Source organism: Monopterus albus, unplaced genomic scaffold (genome assembly GCF_001952655.1).
Source record: "Monopterus albus unplaced genomic scaffold, M_albus_1.0 scaffold110.1, whole genome shotgun sequence".
Taxonomy (NCBI): domain Eukaryota; kingdom Metazoa; phylum Chordata; class Actinopteri; order Synbranchiformes; family Synbranchidae; genus Monopterus; species Monopterus albus.
In genome coordinates, this window is record NW_018127990.1 from 1,238,854 (window position 1) to 1,262,881 (window position 24,028).

Consider the following 24,028-nt stretch of genomic DNA (forward strand, 5'->3'; position numbering starts at 1 on the left):
CTGCTGAACAAGAAAATTATAGATTATAATGAGCAACACATTGTGTTTCAGCCTGTCATTAACAGCTGCTATTATTCCTACAATCCACCAGGCGTTTCTGTGCCGAGGTCTGTGCCCCAACCCATCAAATCTTTTTACAACACAAACGGGAAGAAAGCCTGAAGTTTCACAAGACTTTTTTTGCCTATTTCTAGTAGTGTAATTCAGCTATAGATTCTACAATTACAGAGAATGAAATTTGCAGTTACATATACTTCTTATGTTTGTGCACCATATTCAGTGCAGACCACATCAACCTAGGTGTAGTTTTTTAGTCCATACCAGGGTTTAGAAGCAACAGATTAGGACTAAACTGTCAGTTTGAGTGCACTTTAATACTGGATCAATTGTCCTTGGGTCTGTTTAGACCAGGTCTGACCATTCTTGGATCCCTTCCAAAATTAGTCCTTTTTGTTTTGTTTTTTTTTTTTATAAAATTTTCTACAGTGAGTTCAGGAAGATTCGCCCTAATTTCTCCCCAATCTAAGACATTAGACCTTGTATCTCCCAGCATGTCTTGAGTCACATTGTTGGAGGAGCCTTAATGAGCAGCTACAGATGATGTATAGTTGGATGGTGTTTCCTCTGTTACTGTGTGTATTGCTACAATACAGGTTGCTTCCTGCACATGCCGAGGCTTTGCTAAGGGGTTTCAGTCAGAGAGGAAGATATCCCGAGGGAGACCACTGCATCCAATTGGCTGATGACCCTTAAAAGGCCACCAATCAGACACCATCCTCACTATGTGACTGCGTGTGTTTCCCTCTCCAATTCTGAACACACTGTGTCAGCCTGCGCATATTTTTTTTCCTTTGCAGCGTTGCATGCATGCATGAGTGAGTGAGTGTGTGTATGTGTGCAGGATGCTAAGATCTGGGGCTATAAAGAAAGGGGGAGGGGCGAGGATAAAGATGCCTAAAAAATAGATGAAAAAGGAAAGAAGAAGGATATATAGAAGAAAAGAAGAAGGGAAGAGTACGGAGAGGCGAAAACAGATGCTGCGAAGAGAGTGAAAGTGAAAGCCACACTGAGGAGAGATTGACAGGGAGTGAGGAGGAGGAGGAAGAGAGGATCTGCTGGAGGAAACAGCACCGTCGTTGATTTTCACAGGAACCAAGGCAGCTGTCTGTTGCCGTGACGATGGGCTGCTGGCTCTCTGGTCCATGGATGGGTGACCAAACGGTGAGTAACCAAAGATCTGCCTCATGGTTATGATTGATGGCATCTTAATAGAAGATGAGCTCTGTAAGGCACATCCAAATTTATGTGTGGATGCAAATGCCAAACGCCAGAATTTCATGATTTCTGCAGGACTCTGCATTTGTGTGAACAATAAACCTCATATGTGTGTTTTAATCTTAGAGGTTTAAAGGTCTACATTTTTTGCAAATATGCGGAATATTTCAGTTGTGTGCCAGAATGTGGCTGATATTCACCGTCTGCTGAAGGCTGACAGCCGTTTTGCTGTCGTCTTCTGTCTCCACATACAGGTGCCATTTTGTGCTTCTCAGCTCATAGGCTACTGTGTTTGTGTGTGTGTATGTGTGTGTCAGGTTGAATGTAGCAAAGAGTGACTTACGATGTATTGTAGGTTGTGATGTACTGGAGTTAACAATAAGGTTCATGTGTCTAATATGATGGCTGCTGAGCTGCGTATGTAGGCATGGATGTGCATGTGTGTGAAGCTGGATGAGCTTTATGTTGGTTCGCGGGTGTTAACTGTTTAGTGCAAACATGGACATCATGTCCACATTTATCATATTAGACTGAAATCAATGACATTTGACAAGTTTGACATGCTTAAATGGAACATCTCTCTGCAGAGCTGTGTTTTAAGATCCAGCTGAATAATGTCAACCAATTCAGAGTTTTCTCTATGTAGTGTTGTGATAATGTAAAACAAAATAATAAAAAAAACTACACCGGAAACCTAAAATTTGACTGCAGTGTCAATGGATGCATGGCTGGATAAACAGTCGTCCAGTTTGCCACTTCTGTAAAGTTGATGTGAGAGACAGATAGAGAAACAAAAAAAGAATAGTGCAGCAGAGGCAAAGATATGGTGACTTTTCCCACACTGCATCTAGAAAGCAGCTTGTCATCAGCCCTTCCCTGCCTGGTAAAATACAACTTCTTTAAAACTCTTATGTGTAATGGAGCCTTGCAATAAACCTAATATGTACACATCCAAGTTCATGCTGAGATAACCATGGTTATTATCCTGAGCTAGAAATGTTAAAGTTGGGTATTTCAGTAATTGTTAGATAAAAGCAGGGTAAGTAGCATGGTGGTGCAATGGCTAGCGCTGTCATTTCACAGCAAGAAGGTTCTGGGTTCAAACCTGGGCCTACCTCCTTCCTGTGTGGAGTTTGCCTGTTCTCCTTTTGCCTCTATGGGTTTTCTCCTGCTTCCTGCCGTAGCCCAAAGATATGCAGCTTAGGTTGACTGGTAACTCTAAATTGTCTGCAGCTATGAATGGAAAAGCAGTATAGGTAGCCTAATGGATGGATGGAAATCTTACAGAGAAGGTGTCTTGTCTGAGGACACTCATTTCAGCCAACCAGGCATTAGTCAGAGTATCACACAAAAATAATTCTAGATACAGAAATGCATGAGAGAGAAACAGTATAGTCCCATTATCATAGTATAAGTTGATCCAGGTGTTAAGTTTATAGAATTTATTGTGTAACAGTAATTTTATTTCCAGATAACATCCAGTAATTTTGTCCTGTAGACCAAAATATTTTTGATAACAATCTGTGCGACAGTGTATTGTACTCCATGCCTTTGAAAAAGCAAGACATAAAACAGAAATCAATGGTGTGGAGACCTCTGTTTTATTCCTCCTGGCTGTCGAAGATGCTAGAGATCTAGATGCTACCTACACTAATCTAAAATGATTTGAACATTTCAGCAATGAGTAAGTTGGTTCTGCTCAGTGTCAGAGTGAATCTATGTACTGTATCTTGTACTGACCAACTCTAGCTAACACTAATGCTAATGATGCTAAAGTTTGCAGCATCTGGGTACAGTGAAACACAGGGAGGATGTTTTCAAAAGTTGAGGGTTCCACAAATTTTCCTTCTAGTGTACGTCTCATTCACAATGAATGAAAACTGTCCTCAGTGCAAATGTTTGAATCCCTGTGTGTGAACACACTGTTTGGGAAAGTGAATATTGGATACAAATATGACTTGGAAGAGATGATCACATTGCTCTATGACTGCTGGATGTGGGAAAAGGAAGCTGTTTATTAACATCTTGTCCCTTATCTCCATCTATCTGCTTTGCTCAGGTGAGTGGGCGGAGTTTTGCACATCTTAGTCAACGAGATGCTCTGCGGATACTGGCAGCCAGTCAGCATCCAATTACCATGCAAATCAAGGGCCAGAGGGGTCGTGGCAAAGACGCAGAGCGAGGAACCTGGGAACCCCTACCCCTCAACCTGCAGCATCTCAACCTGCCCCTCCCATTGATGGGGGCGGGACTTAACGCTTCTAGCCCCTCATACCAGGACAGGTACACAAATGGAAAGACAAAATGACGAGTGGCTGTACAGTTGGGTAATAGTTTCAGTAGTATGGACAGCTTTTTCTTGGATGAAAAATAAGTAGGTTTAGTTTGGTTGAAATGTCAAAACAGCAATACAACAATGCAATATGTACATTCTGTGTTCTTGTCATCTGTCACAGACATTATTACAACCATCTGTCTCTGCCACAAGACTGCTGTGATGGAGGACGGTACAGCTACCTGTCCAACTCCCCACGGGACACTGTGGACATCAGCCACCAGGTAACACTATGAAAAAAAACATATTATACTGATTGAACAAATATAGTTGAAATATATACAATATAAAAATATAGTTAAAACACTCCATCAAGAACCAAGTGGAATGTCTGGTTGCATTTCGCTCTCCTAAAAGAAATTGATTGATTGATTGAACACCTGACAACATTTTGTAAAGCTGCATGACCTCCTCCAGGTAGCAAGAATGAAGAGACAAACTAGATAACTGCAGTGTCCTTTTTACACTGCAGTTTTACCTTTTTATACAAGAAAACGTATCAAACTGTCAATGCAGTTTTCTCCATCATTTCATGATCAGAAACAACACTTTTTATTTTGCCAAAAAATGACTAAATACACAATTTCTCTTAGCCTTAGTCTTTATGTATGGTTTGGTAGAGCTTTGAGCAGGCATGAAACCATTACATACAACAGCTTTGCACTGTTCATAATTTTCTTTGTTTCACATCTTGAACCCCTCAGGACCTAGAACTAACCAGTCGTCGACCAAAGGGACAGAACTGCCTGATGGGATGCTGCAGTACCAACGTAGATGAACCTAATGGCTGTCACAGTCAGGTATCAAAACTGCTGCTGTCTTATAGCTAGAGCTACATGTTGTCATTTTTCAATAACAGTGGCAGTAAGATTCTTTTTTAATACTGATACCAAACCCCTCTATCATTCTGAGTAGAAATGACGGAAGCTGAGAGTAGCTGTAACTGTTTTTATCATGTTATCATGAGAAAACAAGTATGACAACATCAACTGATATCAATATCAAAACTATCATCATAACACCATGATACCCAGTGGTGCTGCTGATATTAGAATGTAGCACAACATCAACAATATCCTTTCAATCCCCCCGATTCACTCTGGACGCAACACTTGATCGAGGTGTCCTCAAGTCTTGAATCACAAAATTAATTGTCAGCACATCCCATGTGCAGAGCCAAACCAGCAATGAACTGATTTTAATAACAAGCACTGTCTGTGTATCCAAAGCCCGATATAGCTCATTGCTCTGTGCCACTGAGCTCCACTGCTGTTAGAAAACTATTAAAAACACATCAGTGACTCACACAGTGGCAGTGAGTTATGTTCCACTAACCACTCAAAACAGTTGCCAACCAATGCCATATTTCCTCCTGTTTAAGTAAAGGATGTTACAAACCTACAGTGACAAGCTGTTTTAGAAAATTAGTGAGAATTTCATAAAAACATAACTATATACTTGTCATTGCAGACAGATGATGAGGACTTCATGCTGGAGAAGCCGCTGGGCTTCCTGCCTCTCCACCATGAGCTGGACAGCGGTCTGGGTTGGACGGATGGTTCCCTCCACCAGGGGGACCTCTCGGGACTGGAGACAGAGGAGGGAGGTCTGGAGGAATGTCATTCACATGGGGCCCTTGCCCCTGGGGGTTGTGGGGGCTTTGGAGGTGGTGGCTCTCCTTCCTCTGAGTCTTTTATTTCTTCTGAGCTCAGCGACTCTGGCTTCTACAGTGTTAGCACTGGAGAGTTTAGGCACTTCCAGAGGCTGCTGGAGAAGCGAATGCGGCTGTACAATGCCAGACTGCAACATCAGGGCGACCCCTGCGAGAGGCGGGAGCGGCGTGATAGCTGTCCTAAGAGCCACCGTGAGCTACTGGAGGCCATCCCAGAGGCGCTGACTATGCAACCGCAATGTCAGCATGTGCAGCTTGGGATGGAGGAGACCGCCGGGCCTGTCATGGACCTCCCATCTCGTGGACTTTTCAGGTAGCAGCTGGTAGAATAACTGCTTTTGCAATATGACAAACTTGGTGTAAATATTAGATCAAGTTTAATAGCAACAGCATTTGGGGCTGGTTTCATAAAGTGTACAGAGTTAGTCCAGTCTTAGTTTTGCTGTCAGACTTGCTATCGTCTGTGTCCTCGTACATGTTTTGGGGCTGTTTGTTTTTTGACTTCAGTGTTTGTATTTCCAGGGTTTCATCAGTCCAGTTCCATAAAGCGGACCGTCCCTGTCTGAACAATCACAGCTCCAGCAGTGGAGCTCTGTTCAATCCTTCTCATGCTCACACTACAGTCTCAAGATTGACTGCCCCAGTCCTCTCCACCTGCAGCACCCCATCCAGCCACAGAAGACCACTAGTACCCATGCAGCAACACCACCAGGGCTCCAGCTCAGTGGGGATGCTGAGAAGAAGTCGAACTCTGCACCATCGGCCTCCTCCACAGGAGTACCGTCGCAGGGCCAGCCACCCAGCTTCCCCCTCCTACTGTGCATCAACCCTGCACCACTGTGGAGTTGTCGCACCAGGCAATGTCCTGCCGCAAGGCCTACCAGAGGAAGTAGAGCTAGTGGCAGATATGATGCCTTCCCACCCGGCAGGACTGGCCCTCTCACACCAGCAACACCCCGCCAATTTGGGGCAAATGAGGGGTGCCAGCACCCATGAGAGACACCTTGACAACAACTCTAATGGCCAGATTGCTCACCACGATTGGTGGCACTCACAAGAAAGAACCTTGATAAATGAGCCAGTGATAACAGAAAGGGACAGAGAGATTGAGAGGGAACTGGAACAGCAGCGGCAAATCCAAAAAGAGAAAGAGCTGGAGAGGGAAAGGGAGACAAAGATTCAGGAGGAGATGGACAGAGAGAGGCAGCAGGAGTTAGAGAGGAATCAAGTCAGAGAGCAGCAGCACCTACAGATTCTGGTCCACCCTCCTCAGGCTGGAGACATCAATGACACCTGGCCGAAACCAGCCAGTCGTCAGTCCCAGGCCGGTGGGGGAGGCAGAGGTCTCTATAGCACCCTGGAGGGCCACATAGGGGTGGGCACTGCTGCTGGATGGGAAGCAAAGAAAGGACACACACATTTGAGTTCAAGCCTTAATCCCAGTTCTAGTCTGCAGCCAAAACTTAATCCAAGCTCCAAACCCAACACAACCTCACGGAGCTCCAGGAGTCAGCTTCTGAGAGATCGGGCATCTCAACTTGCAGATGAACGCAGCGGGATGAGTACCGATGAGGAGACCAACACCGATATGCTGATGGGTCGGTACTGGAGTCGTACAGAGAGGAGAGAACATTTCCTGTTGGCCCGTGAGCAGAGGCAGCAGCAGCTGCAGGCCAGAGGGACCACACGAGACACCGTCAGCAGGGGAGGAGTCATCATAGGAGGAGGAGGAGCCTGTGTTGGAGATGGAAGTGTGCTGGAAAGCAGAGGAGTTGGACCTTTTGCAGAAGGGCGGTGCAACACAGTCCTGGAGCTGAGTCAACGGAAGCTGAGTCGTCTGAGGAACAGGAAGCTGCTGGATGACTGGACGACAGTGGAGGAGCTGCTGACTCACGGAACCAGGCTGGACAACCAGGAGGACATGTTGTGTCCCAGCTCCCTGCTGACGGTCACCACTGTCTAACTGCATGGACCCATGTCTAACTGTAACACTGTGTGTGAGTGTGTGTAACGTTAAGTTAACAATACAACATTGAAATAAACCTTCTTGTTCTGTCCATTCCAGAGTCAGATGTGAAGATGGATAGCAGTTTCATCCTTATGTGTCCAGTACAGAGCTAGGTCCAGGATGAATTTAGCCTAGCTTGGCACAAAGATTAGAAGCCAGAGGCACCTGCTAGCTTAGCTAGCACCTAAAAAAACAACCTTGCAACAAGTCCAAAGCTGTGTGTTGTGGGAAGTTTTTTTTCTTCCAGTCTTTGTGATAAGCAAGGCTAAACAAGGTTGGGCCCTGTTTTACATAAATGTCTGAATTAATCTAACATAATGTTATCCAACTAAATAATCTAGTTAATTCTCATCTAGCTAACTTGATTTGTTAATCTTTATTCATCCTGATTAATTTCTTAGTCTTGTATCTTAAATTATACTTTCTGCATCTGCATGATCACAAGGGTCTGCATGCTGTAAACTCATGCTCAAACATAAGCTGTGCATCTGTGTGGTTGCAAGGACCTGAAAGATCTTGCTTTCAACTAATCACATGCATGTAGACCACTATGCGGATGTCATACAGCTTCAAAATGTATAACCACACAAACTGTTTGCACTACAGCACAATGCGCACTGTTTTCTTTCCACACTGCTGTCCACTGAATGTTTCAGAGACAGCTGTCCATTCTGTACCTGAGGCACAAACATAAAACTGATGTCCATCTTTTCATATGACTCCGGTGAAGACAGAAAACAAGAGGATTTAAGGAAATGTTGGACTGTTTCTTTATCAGCTGTGTGAGAGAGGAAACCTCACTGTCATTGCTCTACTTCACCTCAACTGATAGCTTTATGTGTGGGTGTGTCTCCACTGTACAGCATTCTGGATAAAGTGTGTGTATTGGTGCATGATGCTTGTAATGAGAAACAACTGAACAAGGTCAGATGAGAGACAATATTTGCATCATATGTGTCATGTAACATCTTATGCTATAATAATTTCACAGATCCTTTGGCAAAATTACAAAAATTTGAGTTTGGATTCAAATCCTCAAACAGACCACGATCTTTCGGGGAGCAATACTGTTCTGTGTGACGTACCTGGCTGCGCACTAATGACAGATTACATAGATCTGCTTTTTCACCAGGGCCACAGAACACATCTGCTGTAGCAATGCAGACAATGACATCTGAGATTTGCTACCAAATCCTGAATGGCTTTTAAAAAAAAACTCTGTTTACAATTAAAGTATTAATTGGTGGGAGCTTTTGTAGTAATGAAAAGAAAAATGTGATTCACTTGCTTGTGCAACTTGTTCAACATGCTGCATTCATGTCATATTTTACAGAACATATATGTCAAAAAACAGTCAAAAATTGCTCATTTGAATTAATGTTCTTGTATCTGCTGTGAGCACCAGACCTATTTCAGACAGCGTTGCCACTGCTTCCATTGTTTTCACTGTAAACTCCATGGGAGGCAGCAGCAGGGCGACACACTTGTGCACAGTTATTTGTGATGATGGCTGAACTTTTGCAATGTGCTGCTGCAGCCTGCTTTGTAACCATGGCCACTATAATCTACTGTCATACATCTATGGTGGCTAGTTACATGGTTTACATGGTCTCATTGATTATAAACCTCTTCATCAGCAAAAATATGAAATAACATAACTGGTCTTTAAGGAAAGTCAGTTTGGTTATCCAGTCTGGTTTACTAAATTATGTTTATGATATCAATTAGCTAAACATACTATTTTATGTGCTTAATGTTTCTAACCATTCTTTATTTTCAGCTCCATCTCACTCGTCTAAGTGTTTCTGTGTGATGAGATCAGAGTTGATGGATAGCAACAACTTGACTGGAGGTAGCTAGCCAATAGCTTCCCGCTGACGCCCAGTCAAAATGCAAAACACTAAATTAGTTGGGTGGCAGTAGCAGCTTCCTGCCTGAAAAAATTATGAAGGCACCATAATGCTTGAATGTTCCAAAGTGGTAATAACTGTTCTGCTGACATGGCATGAATGCAGCATCAAACTCTTGGCCCTTTATGGCAAGAGGCTCCCTGTTCCTGCTTGTGTCTTTACTGTTGGCAGGATGTTTACAGAGCTACCTTCCCAGGTAACAGCTTATGCATGTTTACTGAAATCTACAGTGATGCGTTGGCTGTGGAGATTATTCTACAGAAGAGAAGATACACCTCAAGCCAACTTTATGTTAGGGTGTCCAGATGGCTGAAGCGCCTCTGCAGTCAGGACAAACAGCGTTGTTGTTGTTCACATTCCACTACAAGCAGGTATGGTGTGAGTAAATCTGAAGTCTACTGATTCCAGGTCTGCAGTTTGAGAAAATGTGCAATAATACCTCAAGCTAGACAATGGTGTTGTATGCCCTGCCTGTCAGGTTTCCATCAAATGCAGTAACTTGTTTTAAATCAAACCAATGCACAATAGTGACAAGTCACCACAAGTGCACAGTGACCCTAGAATCTAACACGGCAAGAGTAATGGTGATGTAGACATTTACATCCTTTACCTTGTTTTCCATGAGAGAGAAAGAAGAAAACAACTTTTTGCACATAATTTTTCTACGTAAGATTTTCCCTGCCTTTCTGCACCAGGGACTGAGGCCAGTGGATCGACTGTAGATAGAACGACAGTGTGTGTTGATGTTTCTTTATAAACTATCACAATTATTTATGAAAGCAAAAATCAGTTTATCGTGATTGTGTTGGACATATCTAAGTATTTTTCTTGTGATGGTTACAAAACCAATGTGAAAAGTTTCTATGATCTTTAAAATCTACTTTAATTACTTAAAATCTGGTGAAACTTTGATTTATCATTTTCAAAAAGTGAACATACATTGTGAATATTATTGTCTCTTTAAATAGCTAAATTGAATTTTACTGTTGTTTTGTGTCATTATGACATGTACATATTGATTTTGTCAGAAGGCACAGATGAGGTTGGAATCAAAAACAGGACATGCTGATGCCATCAGACACCTCCACTGGTTTATCATGTGATTCTGTAGGCTTCTAGCTGTGTTACAGAGACTGTATATACAGCACAGAGATGAACATTGTAGTAATAATACATTTAACACTCACAATATAATTCATAGAAAATGGTTCAGTTTGTTCTGAATGCCAACTGTGGCATCCATAAATTATGGATAGGATCACTGACTGCTTCATGCCTAAAGCTACAGTATGTAACTTAAGGTAGTACCAGCATGAAATTCCAATTCAACCCACTCTGCTCCGCCCAGCGCTCCCTCTCCCTGCTCCATCGTGCTCTACTACAATCTGCTGCGCTCCATCATGCTCTGCCCAGCTCTTCAAATATTTGTCATTATGAAATTACCATTGATGAGAATAGAACAAAATTTACTGATCAAGCAGAGAAACCTGAACATTTCTGACTGGTTAGAGAGGGCAATCCCACTCAAAGCCTTTTAGAAGCTAATATCTCTGCACTGCTGCCAGTGCTATTCAATTAGTCTCGGGTCACAATAAGCTTCGACAGCACCTCTTCACATTAAGACAAGGTTTGGAGCATATTCCTACAATAAAAATATTTGAAAAAGTTACATATTGTAGCTTTAAAGGAGCACTATGACATTTTTGTCTTCTTCTTGGCCAGCTTCTCCAGAGTCAGATGTTGTAGATGGACTATATCATTAATGTTATTACAGAGATAGCTAATATTGACTAATTAGCATTTTAGAGCTAGACGAAAAGTCATGGTATTTCAAAAATTACTCCAATTCCAGGGCGCCACGGAATCAAATTTCTTGGAAGTCTATCAAGTAGTTGAGTTATTTCAGTTTGGACCAGTGATGGTGGACGTCAAAACCCCCATCTGAGCTGTCAGATTTACTGCTGTTAGCTAATAAGGTAGTCATCACTCTCACAGAACAAAAATTGCAACACAACAGGCCTTTTTACAAAAGACATTTTGACTTGTCATAGGCACAATAATAAAATGAAGAAAGGCTGAATAACATTTAGCTCCTGGCAGACTGGCTGTCATACTGTCATGGCTTAGTGGGGCACTTGACTAGAACAGACCCACTGTTAAATGGCTGCTAGGAGTTGTCATGTTCACTGAACAAGTACTGTATGTTATTATACGAGTCACTAACAGCTACAAATGCTTGGCAACATTTATGTGTAAATGTTTCCTACCATGTTCCCATTTGTCATTCCGCAGGCAAAGGTCTGATTGGCTTGGAAGCAGCACAATACCAGATAATCACTCTCAGTGGGGTTACCAGCCCTAATCAATGAGTGTGATCAAATCAGATGGTTCTGGGGTTTTTTTGGAAAGGTGGATTTTTCTCTTTTTATTTGATGCAGTTCCCCTAAGCTAAGTATGTCCTGGGCCTCTCCCTGTACTGGATACACCGACATGAAACTGATGTCCATCTTCTCATCTTACTCTGTGGAAACCAAAGAACAAGATGATTTACAGAAAAAAAATTCTTTAAACACTGAGAATCAGAGAGAAAGATTTTGAAATCAAACCTCCACCCGGTCTGTTTCCACATTTTCCCTCTCTCTTGGCTATGACTCAAACAGTCTGAATAATGGATGACGAAGAGACTTTTTCTTCCCACCCGCCCCCCTTTCACTCTTTTTGCTTACGTTACACAAGGACACAGAGAGCTGAAAATAGCGCTGCTGTCCACACAGGATGTGAAATTAAAAGCACACTGGAGCGGAGAGGCTTGCTATTGGGGGACTCGACACTTGTTTTACTCCATCTGACAATCGCTCCATCCAGCCTGAACACCATCTCCATCCATCTGTGCAAGGGTACTTTTCACTCCAGCAAGCTTTTTGGAATATGATGATGTACATGTGATTGTAATAAAGAGATTCTAATTAGCTACGACACTGTGGCTTTGTGTTTTCATTGACATCTTAACAAATAGCTGAAATGTGGGAAGTTCTGACTACCAGATATGAGCAGTAAACTCTAGGTTGTTGTAGTCACTCACGATTGTTTGGAATAGAAGAAAAAGAGGATAAAATCTATTCATTTATCATTTTATCATGTACAGTTTATATATTTCACCAATCTGTGTTATGACAGCAGAGCTAGTGCTTTGCTTTCACTCCACTGTTCAGTGACAAACAGCATTCAAGTCTACATTTGGCTTTTTGATCTGCTGACATCTTTGATGTCTTTTTTAAATGCACTTGTTGATTACGGGTCAAAGTTACCTCACCTCTGATCATATAAGAAGAAAGAAAATTAGATTCTGGTGCACTTACCATTCTCATCCATGTCAGGCCACAGATTGCGGCCAATGTGATGCATAATGAGACACACTTGTATTGATCCTTCAGTAAAAGCAGTGACAGGCCAGAGTGTGGGAAACCAGGGAAAAGTGCCTCACAGAGCCACACTGAGGCTAAAGTTCAAGACCTCTGCCCTGGAGACACAGGGGTTAAGAATGAACACTGCAGTATCAAAGGGCAAATCAGATTCAGAATGAATATTGCTGGATATATGGTAATAAGTTCATTCTGACACCATGAGATGTGCATCAGACATATGGAGTAACATAGGTCTTGTAAATTTAGATTTGGTCTCTGTCCATAATTTAAACAACAGATATGCTGTATACATTAGCGTGTGTAAACAGAAAACTTGTATGTACGAGTGAATTTTCATTTCATTTTCAATATTTCATGATATACTGACTATGTGGGATATTTTTGGTAGTTTTGATGCAGCACACTTCACTCTTTGGGACTGATTAATAGTGTTAGTGTTGTCATTGTGTGTTTAATGAATAAATTGGTCGTCACTGTAGAAATGTGGCTAACCACATCCGTCATAACAGAGAATGTAAGTGAGTATTACACATTATCTGTATATGCTGTCTATATAACAATGTAAATGTTTAGTCTGCTGGCCTGAAACATTTCCTGCTTGTATAACTGTTTTTACATAAAAGGTGATGTCAAATTAAGTTAATACTATTTCCTGTGCTGACCAAAATCCATTTTTGAACCAGCATACACATAACTTTCACTTAATGGACAAAGCATGGGGTAGCTCTGAAGATGAGCATCACAATTCAAGTTGATTTGCATCCTTAACCTCACCAGCAGTCGACTATTGTCCTGGGGGATTTGACACACTTCAGGAAACAGCTGCCTCAGCCTCCCACTGCCATGTATAGACATGATACAAAAGCTTCACTGTGACTGGATATTTATATTTCTGCAACTGCAATCTGAAAAAGGGGAAGCCAATTAATTGCTTTTTTGCATTTGACCGTTCTGTCAAAACCTCAAAGTCAACCAATGGGGTCCATTCCCTCCAGATGGTCAGTGACGTCAGGCTCTGTCTCCATTACAGCACACGACCAGCATCCATCACAAAGCCTCCTTTCAATGTTCTTTTGTAGTGCACTGACCACATCATTCAAAGAAAGTGTGGGAAACTGAGAGCAACTTTCTGCTCACGCCAGCTCCCGACCACAATACAGAGGACACACCTGCCACATCTGGACACCAGGAACTTAATATAAATTTTAAATAAAAATAAAAGATGGACATTTAATATTGTTTTCCAGTGACTGACAAATAACTGCTTTCATTACAAGAAAACTTTGAAGGCTTAGGTAAATTGCATATACAGCAATGAAACTTTTAGATGTTGTACCCAGGGTCACCACTTTCCCAGATTCACACAGGGCTCTGTGAGTCTCTCTCCATCACCCCCAGTCCTCCACCTGTTCCCCTGAGATCTAACCATTGTCCTGGGGCAATGTAGCACAATTCACCGTGTTACTGCTCCACATGCCATATTGTCTCATTAAGCTCTCTGATTGGCTGAGACTGTGAGAAAGTCCAACTAGACCAAGACCCACACATTGATATGGAGATGTGGGACTATAAATAGGAGGGATGGAGCCAGCAGAGATCAGATTCTCTCTACAGAGACCTGGACAGCACAGAGATCCAGACATGGCCCCGACAATCACTGCAGCGATGACCAGTTCTCAGGAGCACCTGACTCTGACCCACAAGGTAAACTGAAGATTCAAGGAGACTTAAACATCATTCATGAGAGGGTGTTTGTGTTCATGTTCACACTTTACAACAGAAAAGGTTTTATAAATGACTTTGTTCTTCTCTCTGTAGCTCAGAAAGCCTCTGGTGGAGAAGTTACGCAGAGAGCGAATCAACAGCAGCATTGAGCAGCTCAAGTCTCTCCTGGGTCCAGAGTTCCTCAAACAGCAGCCAGACTCCAAGCTGGAGAAAGCAGACATCCTGGAGATGAGAGTTTGATGACAGAAGAGTCCAGTCAACAGCGCCCCCTGGAGGTCGTGGTAGACACCTACACATTGGAGTTACTACCAGACAAACTGAGACGACCACATTGGTCAAAGATCACTGGAAGTGGTTTCTATGACATTTCATAGACTTGTTCTTCTGTATGAACAGAAGGTTGTGTGTTGGATTTTTTTCAACATGACATTTCTTAAAGAAATGACAGAAACAATATCTTTCAAGTTAAGAAAGAGAACATCTTGTCATGCATGTTGCATGAATCAAATCTGATTACATCACTAATTATTATTATACCTCACTGTACTTCATGTACTGGTACTGTTATAATGCCATGGTAACATTAGTTACCTTTTTACTGGTATGGGTTTCTTTGAAATTTTATAGACTTGCTCTTTTTTATGAACAGACGCTATTTATTGCATATCAGACTCTCTTGTTGAAAAAAAAAATTCCTAGGGAAAAGTAAAATATTGAAATACAATCGTTCATGTTAAGGAAGAGCAACATTAATAAATAGTTCAGTCAAATCAAAAGTAATATAAACGAGGTGTATCTTACATTCTGGTGATACAGTGTGTGATGAAAAAATGTACTAATTCAGTGTGTCAGTGATCATTTTGGTCTGTGGACATATAATAATGTCTTTGATTGTTCAGCACTGAACTGTTATGGGTCAATGTGTATTTTTAGCCTTTTTTCTGAGAGGTTTGCTTATTAATCAGGTCCTGTCTCAGACTGTTGTAATGCTTAACTTGTTTTGTCTCTGATGGTAGTGAATTAACATAGCTGGATATTAACTGTAGAGATGTCAGTTTTTCCTCTTTCATTCTTGTTGTAAAGTGCAAATGTCTGTGTTAAATAATGATTTATATGACACTGGGTGTTGATTTATCTCATAGTGTCCCTGTCTTTTGTAAAGACGACTGTTCCTCTTCTCATTTTGAGCCTTGGAGTTGGTACCAAGATATTGTTGTGATGTGTCATCACATCTCTCTGACTGCAGCTGAAAATTTCAAACTTTACCACTGAGTTTGTTAAAATAAACAAAAAATAATCTAATCAGATGCATTTTATATTAATGTGTTTCTTCTTTAATTACAAAGTTACACTGCAACGATGAAGGACAGACCACATAAGTGTTACTGTATGTTTTGCAGCTTGCTCTGTTGTCACCCAGTGGCTCAGACCTGGAACATGAGTCTCTAGCTGTTCAATGAAGTTTCATATTTTAGCTGAAATCAAAGCAGAATACAAATTCTCATGGACTAAAAGAACAACCTGATGAACTGACAACATCAAGCCTACAGTACATAACTTTTTTAAGGACTCAAATAAAAGCCAAATCAAACTATATGGCACCTTTGATACAGGTTAATACAATTCAAAGTGCTTTATAGATAAAATACTATGAGGCAGAAAAGGTATCTAGGTAAAACACAAATACCAAAAACCAAAATGCATTAATAAATGGAATTAAAATAAGTAAAGACTAGCTCAAAGGCAGTTCTAGAGCCTTGGTTTATGTGTGATTTAAAGGACATATCCTGGTCAAAAATGAAGGTTCCTCACAGTAGTACTGGAGGCGAGAGCTATGTCATCTAAAGTAACTATATGATTACACAGCACATTTCTAAGGTTTTCAGGCCCAAGCACAATGACTTCAGTTTTGCCAGAGTTTAGAAGTAAGAAGTTACAGGTCATCCAGGCCTTTATGTCTTTAAGACATCTCACTGTTCTTTAGATTGTTTGCCAACTAGATTGCCTAAGGATGTTTTTGAGTCTGTTGGGCCTAGTTTTCTGGCTCTAATTAATTTATGTCTAAGTACAGGTTCACTTCCAAATGCTTTTAAAAAAGCAATTGTCCAGCATCTTCTCAAAAAGCCAAATCTTGACCCTTTAGTGTTCTCTAATTTTAGATCAGTGTCTAAATGATCTTTTATGTCTAAAGTTCTGGAGAAGATTGTATTTATCCAACTCCAGCTTTTTTTGACAGATAATGGCATTGACGAGCAATTTCAATCTGGTTTTAAATCAAAACGTAGTACTGAGTCAGCATTATTAAAAATCAGCAACAATATCCTTTTGGCTAGGGACGCCGGGGATTTGGTTTTGGGCCTGATGCATTCTTTTTAATTTTAATTTATTGAATGTATGTCACAAAGGCTGACGCTCTGCTGCAACGTTTGGTCTGAGGTGCTTCTCCCATACCAGAGCTCCAGTGGCAGGACCATGCTGGAAACTGTTGAAGGACCACAGGTCACAGAAGGAGATGTTATCCTCCAAACTAGTGCGACCAAGGTGGACTACTGTCGCTGTGCAGCCACACAGGAAGAGGCTGGCCATCAGTTTACTCAGTGTACTTTCTATAGGGAGCAGTGAATGAGACAGCGATTGTCCATCTGTTTATTGTCTCCTCTCATCCTGTCTGTCCTTCCCTCTGTCTAAATCTGTGTAGTAATTTCTGGGTAGAGAGTTTGGTCACTTTAATAAACTAACTTTTTAACACTCACCCTTTACCTGTGTTTTCCGGAGCTTGTGTGAGTTTCTAGATCTCCAAACCCCGAAGTGCTAGTGTCAGTCAAGGGATGTCAAGGTCCTCCGGGTATGGCCAAGAGCTTTTGTTATTCCCCAGAACTTAAGAGGGCCTTTAAGCAGCCCCCAGATGTGGCCTGGGGCTGTTTGAGGTCCTTTCCATTCTAAGGCCCTCAGAAAGCCTCAGGACACAACTCAGTGCCAAAGATGGACTTGGACTAATCCCCAGGGCCTTTGAAAACCTCACGCCTTTTCTGAGGAAACATCAGGCTACCAGGGGCCCCCAGGCTTGGCCTGAGGCTTTCTGGGGCCCTTGTAGGTTCTATCCCATAGTCTTGAACCTTCAGGAGTCTCAGAAAACCTCAAACTGTCTGGGGTCCTCACATGTGGCCCTCAGAAAGCCTCAGAACATGAACATGTGCCAAAGAAGACCTTGGTCTCAGGGTGAGGGGTCCCTGGTAGTCAGAGGCCCTGGGGCACAGGTCCCACTGGCCCAGTCCATTATCCGGCCTTGACCAGAATAAACCCCTAAGTGCTACTGTTGAGGCTTGTTCCCAACAGGGAATTGAGTCTTTCTCACTGTATATCCCTCACTGGACACCGTAGTTGTAAGATTAGGTCCTCGTAGGACGTCATGTTGTTCAGTGTTTATTGTCTCTGAGCTGGAAGGTGCTGGAGTCAGTGACTGTTGTGTGAGCAGCAGCAGATGAAAGAGAGTTTTGTCAGACTGAGCCAGTAAAGTGCATCCAAAGTTTCAGCCACAGTCCAGAACCGTGTGACACTTTCTTCTCTCCACGTTACACCGCACTTCACAACAAAACACAATGCAGAGTCCTACGTAGGTTTACTGGAGATCAAACAAAGTCCTCTCTGGTTTTTATTTTATTTTCTGAGTGAAGCAATTATCCAGTAAAATCTGAAGAATGTGATTTAATGTTGTCTGGTAATTAAACAGGGAAATCTATCAGATTCCAGAAGATAAAGATGCTCTGACTTCGGGTTCACTGTGACTACAGCTAATAATGATCCTGCATTAGACCTCCTCTGAGGGACCTGTCTTCAAAAGGGCCCAACATCTAGTTGTATCATTACATAGTTTTGTTATGTTTAAATTATAGTTAATGGTCAAATATTAACATCTGAAATGTAAAGGCTGACGTCACTCTGTCTTAAAACAATAGTCTGTTACTAAAATGAAAAAGTCTCTGGTGTAATCGTTGCTCCTGTTCACACCATCGTTTCCAAATCCCAGCCTCTGTTCTGTGCAGAGTTTAGTTCAGTTGCTTTTATTCAAACTGTTAAAGTGAAACAGTGCAGGTCAGAGGAGAACAGACGCCTGAGCATTAACAAGGTGAAACTGGCTTTTTGAGGCCTGTAGTTTCCCACAGCTACAGATGAAACGTTAGTGTGAAGATAAATCACTGCGGGGGGAAACTGTCACAAACTGAACAGTTTCTGTGCAGAACTCATGAGTCATAGCTGATCTGCAGTATGTGGAGGTTTTGCGGTGAAGGACCTGTGCAGGAGTCGCTGCTTTTTGAGGAGGCATAGGACATGCAGAAATAGAGCCAGCCTTCTCTGCAACGGCTGCTGTTTTGTTGCCAAAGTGATGCTGAGATGGTTTGTGTTCACATGACTTGGACAACTATGGCGCTTCTTCCTCTCGTGTGTCTCTGTGTCCTGACTTGGTCCAGATTGACGTCTGCTGATGGAAACGGTGAGAAAGCTCCGGAGTCAGACTGAGACTCTTTATTCTGTGTCAGTGTGATGTACTGAGGTGAAACCTGTTGGTTTGGCTGTTGCATAGTTTGTGTCAGGATCACGGAAACAGCTGCACCTGCCGCGTCAGCTTTTAGCTCAAAGTGAGAATAAAGATCATCAATAGAGTTTGATCATCTGATGCTAATAATCAGCTCAGATAAATATCCAGACATCACAGGTGGAGCAGGTCACAGCAGCATCCTGATCCAGTCCAGCAGGTCCAGAGAACTGCACAGTGCCTGGACAAGTCTCTGTACGTGCAGCGGATGTGCAGGTCGTTGTCTCCATCCTGTACGTTTCCTGTAAACATATCTATGAACTTCTTTCAGATCAACTGATCCATGAACCTTATAACTGTAACACAGTGTGTTCTCAACCTGAAGAAGCAGTAAATGATCCTGAATACATTTGTTTTCAAGGACCTAGCTGTCCAAAATCAGACAAAAGCATCAAATTTAAATTGTGAGCGGCCCCTGAACACAGATGTGTCCAAGAGCCACAGATCCAAAGAGTTTCGTGTCTCTCTTAAGGTGTTTTGCACCATTGTGGCCATTTACATCTCATTCTCCTCATTCTGCTCCATCTTTTCTTTCAGGCTGAGTTTCCATGTTTTTCCAACTCACAGCAGGTGTTACTGACTCGGACAGGTGCAGCTGGTTTGCTGGAGCTTGTAGTTTATTGATTATTGTGACAAAGCATCAAGAGCAGTATCAACTCATTTGTCATCATGTTGTTAAACACAAATATGTGAAGATTTTTGCTGTTTTTCCTTTTCCTCATCAAAGTCCAGCTCTGCCTCCCACTCATCCATGACCACATATTTTGCATTCCCCTCCATTCCTTCCCTTTCATCCTCCCAAAGGTCTGCTTGTTCCTCCTCCATTGGTCCAGGTGTAATAAACAGTGGGCATTCCAATATTTCCTGCAGATACTCTTGTTGTTCCTGTGGGACTTAAAAATCAGTAACAATATCCTTTTGGCTAGGGACACCGGGGATTTGGTTTTATTGGTGCTTTTAGATCTCACTGCTGCCTTCGATACAATGGATCATGGAATCCTCTTGCCTTGTTTGGAGCAGTGTGTAGGAATTCAAGGTGCTGTTCTTAACTGGTTCAGATCTTATCTCACCAATAGAAATTTTATTGTTAATATTGGTACCTGTTCATCCTCCTCAACTATCCTTTCCTGTGGTGTCCCCCAAGGATCTGTGCTTGGTCCCATTTTGTTCTCACTGTACATGCTTCCATTGGGATCTGTCTTAAGGAAATATGGCCTTTCTTTTCATTGTTATGCTGATGACATTCAGATTTACTTACCGTTAAAGGCAACAAGAGGGATGTCATTACTGGTTGACTGTTTGACAGACTTGAAATCATGGCTGGCACTTAACTTTTTAAATCTCAATGAAAATAAGACTGAGTGCATAAAATCTGGGTTTGGCCACTGCCTGAAGGGTACTCAGAGGTTTCTTTATGGTTCAGACACTGCACTAACAGCAAACACATGTTTTTATCCTCCAGGAAAATATGTCGTTGTGAAAGAAGAGGAGGACGCCATCTTACCCTGTTCCCTCAGCACCAAGGAGAACATTGATTCAAAGGTGTTTCAGTGGAAGAAAGATGGTCAGAAGAAGGTGTTCATTTATGATGCAGGTCAAACTAATGGCAACGGCCTCGAAGGTCAAAATGAACAGTTCAGAGGACGGGTCTTTCATTTTCCTGATAAGTTGAAGGTCGGTGATGCCTCCATAGTCATCAAACGGACAAAGGTGACTGACAGTGGAAACTACACCTGTGATTTTCCATGTCTTCAGTCACCGAGACAATTCCACGTTGAGCTACTTGTTGGTGAGTGCTTCACTGAAACACTTATAAAGATGCTCATTTAAAGGGGTAGTGGTTCAGGTGTTTCAGACGGGCTCAGGTTAAACTGTCACCAGTCAGAATAACACATCAGGCAGGGGCAAGGCTGCAGATCAGCTTCAGCTAGAAGCCACAGTGTTACTGCTGTGGTCACTGGTTGTTGTTTAACTACTACCAGGGTTTTCCTCTTCTTATCGTCCTGCTGATCCATGAATGCAGCCTTTGTGCCAGAGTGTTTCTTGGCTCTGAGCAGTTTCCAGAGAACCAGCAGAGACTTGCTGACAGCAGCTTTATGTATTTATCATCCAGCCACCAGAAAGCAAATAAGGAGCTGGACACCAAAACTGTCTTTTGTAGCCCTGGGAGCAGTCGTTTTTATGAAAACACCACCAGGGAGCAGCACAGCAACACACAGACAAAACTCAGAGGTTTCCTGTCTGAACCTAACTGGATGAGACAGGCCTCTCATGCTGGATGGAGATGACAGTTACATCTTAACAGGATGTGATGTGACTGTGACAGGACTGACACAAACCAGTCTGCAAGCTTAGACCAGTTCCTGACATCTGAAACTATAGATTTGTGTTTTTTTTAAAGTTTTAGAAAAATTATTTTCCTATTTCAGGTTTTCCTGTAATTACATATGTGATGAGTTGATGCTATCATACAAGATTTCTAACATGTTTATGTTGTCTTTTGTCTTTTAGGTCATATTTTAAAAGACAGAACAGAGGAAAACATCCCAGGTGAGTCTTGATTCTGATGACATAATTGTTCTTTATGTCCCACCTGTATGTTGGTTTGACCAACAACGTCACACATCACTAAATGGCACATATTTTTAACCATTCCATCATATTTTGTTCTTTTGAAATTGTAATGATATAAATGGTATGCAATATTTTCATGTTAGCCTAGAATTTTATAAGGACATTGTCTAGGTATTGTATTTAATGTAAATTGGTCATGTTTAGGTGACGGACTAGCTGTTAGTTTAAAAAGGTATAATTAATTTATTAAAAGTATGTCATCTGTGTGTCTGTGTTATTGTGCTGTTTTATTTTTTGCACTGATCTTATTTATTCTATTTTAGTCATTTATTGTGATTATATTCTGCTATGTAAAGTAATTTGGTCAACTGGATGTTGTTTCTGGAGTGCTATATAAATAAATTTGATTTGATTTGATAATTCCTAAATTCCTAAATCAGTCTGGTTTATGGGCCAGTGTATCGATAACATTGATAAAGCCAATGTACCAACCGGGTATATCAGTCAGTGCACACAGTAACACTCATGCTTTTTGTTAACATGTTTCAGAGGAAATATTATAGACAAACTGTGGTCAAAGAGCAGAGAGAAGTGGAGCACAACATGAAACATTCATTTATTTTCCACCGCTTAGTCCCTGAACGGGGTCATGTGGGGGGGGGAGCCAATCCCGGCCGGCAATCGGGCGAAGGCGGGGTACACCCTGGACAGGTCGCCAATCCATCGCAGGGCTAACACATAGACGAACAACCACACACGCACACATGCACTCCACAACATGAAACAATTGAGCTTTTTTTGCTTTCTGAGGGACATAGTTCATCAGTCACCAGACTAATTTGAAATGTACACACATGATTTTTGATTATCAGATGCTGATGAAATGACCTAGGCTACATGGGCATCAACTTCGGTACTAAATACTGCAGACTCTCACAGTATTAAACCAGTTGTCAGGTCCATTAATGAACCACATTAAGTGGCTAACTGGTTTCCCCCAGATCATCTTCTCTGCCGTGCACAGACTGAAGCTCATTTTATCTACAGTCTGTGGAAACTTTGAGCTGAGATGATGACAAACACAAGCAGGCCTGTAGTGTGGCTCCACAGCTGCCTGGACTCTTTGTGGTTTCACTGCCTATAAGGCGTCTTGTTAAGATCTGACTCTTGGAGCCAGATGCTCCAGCTGTTGGTGGATTCAAACCTGGTTTGACTGGTTATAAGGGAGCTGGTTGCATAGTGGAGATTTGTGTGTCACTGGATTCAAATGGACCCTGTGACATACTGGTGACCTGTCCAGGGTCACCAGTCTATAATTTCACCTCTGGCCCAGTGTCAGCTGGGATTGGCTACAGCCCCCTGTAACCCTCTTCAGGATAAACAGCATAGATAATGAATGGATGGATTAAAATGGGTCACAGCACACAGACTGGCTCTTCCACAGAACTCTGCTGTTAGAAATATTTACACCTGCTGATGACCAAACTCACCTGCTACACAATAAACAATCTGACTGAAGACGTCAGTGATAATGGGCAGAACACCTGAGCTGACACTGGTGTCAACTGTCAGTGTGTGCGCTCCAGCTGTTGAAACATTCAGCTGAGATGACGACAAACACAAACAGGCCTGTAGTGTGGCTCCACAGCTGCCTGGACTCTGTGGTTTCACTGCCTATAAGGCGTCTTGTTAAGATCTGACTCCTGGAGCCAGATGCTTCAGCTGTGAATAGCTTCACACCTGGTTTGACTGGTTATAATGGAACTGGCTACATAGTAGAGATTTGTGTCACTAGACCCCCACCAATTTGCCTACTGCAGGAATAGGAGCACAGAGGATGCAGTCTCCATAGCAATCTGTACTCAGACATCTGGACAATAACAATACTTACGTGAGAATGCTGTTTGTGGACTTCAGCTTAGCATTTAACACAGCCATCCCCTCCAAGTTAACCACCAAACTTAGCGACCTGGGCATCAGCACCTCCCTCTGCAATTGGATTCATGACTGTCTGACCAGCAGGCCTCGACAACACCTGCTCCTCCACCATTATCCTCATCACCGGCATACCACAGGGCTGTGTGCTGAACCCATTCCTCTACTCCCTTTTCACCCATGACTGCAGCCCTCTGCTTGGCTCCAACACCATCATCAAGTTTGGAGAGTACACCACAGTGATCGGCCTCATCAGCAACAACATTGAATCAGCCTACAGGGAGGAGGTACAGCACCTGGCTGTGTGGTGTGCTGACAATAACCTGCTCCTTAACACCAACAAGACCAAGGAGCTCATTGTGGACTACAGGAGGAAGAAAGGAGGCACACACGACCCCAACCATATTAACGGGATGGTTGTTGAATGTGTCTCCAGCTTCAAATTCCTGGGGCCCCACATCTCGGAGGATCTGTCCTGGACCACCAACACCTGCAGTCTGGTTAAGAAGGTTCACCAGTGCCTCTTCTTCCTGAGGACACCTGTCTTCAGCCATCCTGGTGAACTTCTACCTCTG

General features: G+C 42.4%; 2 protein-coding genes across 2 annotated transcripts; both read left to right on the plus strand.

Moving 5' to 3' along the window:
* The first annotated feature begins 817 nt into the window (after positions 1–817).
* LOC109966405 (uncharacterized) lies at positions 818–12,157 on the plus strand. The gene is made up of 6 exons (XM_020611223.1): positions 818–1,221; positions 3,335–3,558; positions 3,732–3,834; positions 4,315–4,410; positions 5,081–5,595; positions 5,805–12,157. The coding sequence occupies exons 1-6, from the start codon at positions 1,180–1,182 to the stop codon at positions 7,243–7,245; spliced, it is 2,421 nt and encodes an 806-aa protein (XP_020466879.1). The 5' UTR covers positions 818–1,179; the 3' UTR covers positions 7,246–12,157.
* A 2,033-nt stretch (positions 12,158–14,190) lies between these two features.
* Positions 14,191–15,609, plus strand: LOC109966395 (transcription factor HES-5-like). Its single transcript, XM_020611206.1, has 2 exons — positions 14,191–14,329; positions 14,444–15,609. The coding sequence occupies exons 1-2, from the start codon at positions 14,207–14,209 to the stop codon at positions 14,588–14,590; spliced, it is 270 nt and encodes an 89-aa protein (XP_020466862.1). The 5' UTR covers positions 14,191–14,206; the 3' UTR covers positions 14,591–15,609.
* Positions 15,610–24,028: the final 8,419 nt, after the last annotated feature.